The 3,134-nt window shown below is 34.1% G+C and overlaps 1 protein-coding gene across 1 annotated transcript; it reads left to right on the top strand.

The window, feature by feature from the left end:
* The first annotated feature begins 977 nt into the window (after positions 1-977).
* LOC129218192 (uncharacterized) lies at positions 978-1,577 on the top strand. The gene has a single exon (XM_054852409.1). The coding sequence runs from the start codon at positions 978-980 to the stop codon at positions 1,575-1,577; it is 600 nt and encodes a 199-aa protein (XP_054708384.1).
* The last annotated feature ends 1,557 nt before the right edge of the window (positions 1,578-3,134 follow it).

The following is a 3,134-nucleotide window of genomic DNA, read 5'->3' as shown; positions in this document are numbered from 1 at the left end:
CTTTGAACACGGCGGAACTACTAAAAAAAAAGGTTTTGGTTCGCGTTTTTATTTTTACTATGCATTTGCGCAGAAATAGTTAGTTTGGGTTCTGTTATCTGCGCAAATGCGAAGTGAACTTGGTCTGCGTAAACATTTCTTTTCATTCCCTTTTCCGGTGCGTCTCAGAGAATATTCGAAAGTCATTTTTATTAGATTTCAACGCTTAATATGGCTAGTTCCAGTAAAAATAAAGCTTTTCGTAGTGGCACCAAGAAGATTTTATACAATGTTGTTCGGTTTTGTGATGAAGAAGCAGAAAACGAGCAATTAAGTGTTCCAATTATTCATCCCACAAAACGAGCCAGTAAAATTGCTGGAGTTTCGATTAGTACTATCAAAAAAATTCGCCGTGAAACAAAAGATGAATCAAATCCGGACTTTAGTTCTCCCAAGAAAAGAGTAAAAAAGGATGTTTTTGAACGAACAGATATTGATGAGTTTGACTGCAGCGTAATTCGTCGAAATATTCATGACTTTTATGTGAAAGAGAAAAAAGTCCCATCATTGAATAAGTTGCTTCCCGTTTTAAAACAAAAGATACACTTCCCTTGGAATAAAGAAACTTTGCGCCAAATTCTTCACAAAATTGGGTTCAAGTGGAAGAGATGTCAGAATAAAAGAAAAGTACTGTTGGAACATGAGGATATTATTTTGAAAAGAATCCAATGCTTAAGGAACATTAAAAGATTCCGTAGCGAAGGCAGACCTTTAATTTATATTGATGAAACCTGGGTCGATAGTAATTTGACTTTTAGCAAATGTTGGCAGTCGGAGGAAGTGGATGGCGTACTGCAAACAGGAAATGCTGCACGTCGTATCATCGTGCTTTGTGCCGGGGGCTCTATGGGATTTTTGCCAAATTCAAATTTAATTTATAAGGCCAATACAACGCAAGGAGACTACCATGGGCAGATGAATTCGAATATTTTTGAAAAATGGGCAAGAGAAAAACTTATTCCAAATTTACCATAAATGCAGTTATTATTATTGACAATGCGCCATATCACACCGTGCAAATTGACAAGTGTCCCAACTCCAGTAGCCGCAAAAGGGAGATTTTGGATTGGCTCGCTGCAAAATCTATTATTCATTCTCCTGATGCCTTGAAAGTGGAGTTGTTAGAGCTTGTAAAATTAAATGCTCCTAAGCATAAAACATATAAGTTTGATAAATTGCTTCAAGAACATGGCTTTCAAGTGCTTCGCCTCCCACCCTACCACTGTGAATTTAATGCAATTGAATACGTTTGGGCCGACATGAAAAGAGAAATAAGAAATATAAATCCCACAAGTGACTTGAACATGGATAAATTGCTAAAAGAAACAGAAAATGCCATAAGTAAAATATCTAGCTCTAGTTGGCAATCTCACTGCAATCATATTGAAAAACTAGAACTTAAATCTTGGGAAAAAGACGCTATAATTGAAGAAATGTGTGAACCCCTGCAAATTGTATTAACTGATACAGAAGAAAGCGACAATGAATGGGATAGTGAAGCTACAGTTTCGGCAGAGGAGGATGAATATGATGAGTAAAGGTTTTTTTTTTTCTGATAAGTTTTGATTTTATATTTTCTTCTCTTTTGTATCTGCAACTTTTCATGTTGATTTTTTTGAATAAGGTTTGAAAAAATATATATATATAATAATAAGGAATTTTCTTATATGATCCTATCATCAGCATTTTGTTTTAGGGAATATTTTATTTTTTAGATACTTTTTATGTATTACGCCACTTATTAAAATCACATTGATACCGATGACATTTGATTATATAAAGCGGCTGATTTTATAAATCGTCATCCCTGCACTTTAAAACGTAAGAGGTTTTAAGTCTCAATACGCGGGAAAAAAATGAATAACTGTATTTATATTTAATATTAAGTATTTCAAAATCGGTTCACATTTTAACTAAACACAAGGTTTTTTTTCCCCTTGTTTACATAAAGAATTCAAAATATTGGTGTATTTTTGTGTGGTTAGCAAGTGCTTTTCTGATATCTATTACAGAGGGCAGATTTGGCATTGATTATCCAGAAAATTATCCTATGATTTTTTTTAAGTGGCGGTTAATGCACATTTATTTATTTTGTTCAAAAAACTGCTGTAAACCTATTTGAACTTCAAATTGTTATTGGAATGCAACAACTGATGCACTACGGCATCATTTTTGATAATTCCGATATTGTTTTCCTAGATCCGATAAGAAAGAAATATAGAAAAAAAGAAAGAAAGAAAAGAAAACGCAAAATAGAGACCGCGTCTAACCACGGTCTTACAAATGCATCCCGATTGAAAAATAAAATCCCCTCTCATCGTTATCTCTATCACCCCTATTTTGATCAAATCAGAAGAGACCTGACGCATGCGCAAATTCGAGGAAGGTTTTACTTTAAAATGTCAAACAGTAAATACGGTTTTTGCTCGCCTTTTCTGAGAAATGTTCGAAATTAGATCTTCAGAATAGCTGAATTCTATCCGAAGCTGGACATTTGTTGTGCACATAAACTTTCTCCGTTTGGTGTTGGAAACCACAGACAGCAGAAGGAAAAGATCTTAACGCATTTTGTCAACATCGTCTGACTGTTGTAAACAGGGGTGCATTCCCCGCCAAACGAATCCCCGTATATAAGAGAAAGTAAATAGGTCAAGAGGGGAGACACTCGTAGAGCAAAGATGCTGGTGAGTCGCGGAGTGGCTGACGCAGTTCAAAATATCTTTGTAACATTAAATAATCTGTAATTTGTAATATAGCTGTAAATATTGATATGTTGATTAAACGTCCCTAAAAGACCATGCGTTCTCTTGTCGTCTTTACACAAGAGGTGGAAACGGTACAGTTCGTTAATTTTCATGGATAATAAGGACATTCACTAAAATCATCATAAATAGTTCCTTCAAATATTGTAAAGCTCAACTACGTAACGGCACTTAATAAATTGCTAGCAGTAGTAAAATATTTGCCCTGTTTTTAAAACTGATTTTTCTGAGTTTAAGATAACAAAATCGTCAAAATTTAAATATACTTATTATTTTATTTTTAATGTAAATTTTCTATTGTTTAGTTAGTTTCAAAATGTCTCAATAACTGTG

This window comes from Uloborus diversus, chromosome 3 (genome assembly GCF_026930045.1).
Source record: "Uloborus diversus isolate 005 chromosome 3, Udiv.v.3.1, whole genome shotgun sequence".
Classification (NCBI taxonomy): Eukaryota; Metazoa; Arthropoda; class Arachnida; order Araneae; family Uloboridae; genus Uloborus; species Uloborus diversus.
Note: the sequence above shows the minus strand (reverse complement) of the source record. Positions and strands in the feature narration are given on the sequence as shown.

Coding starts and splice junctions, on each gene's coding strand:
- LOC129218192 (XM_054852409.1), top strand. CDS start 978: ATGGGCAAGAGAAAAACTTATTCCAAATTTACCATAAATGCAGTTATT.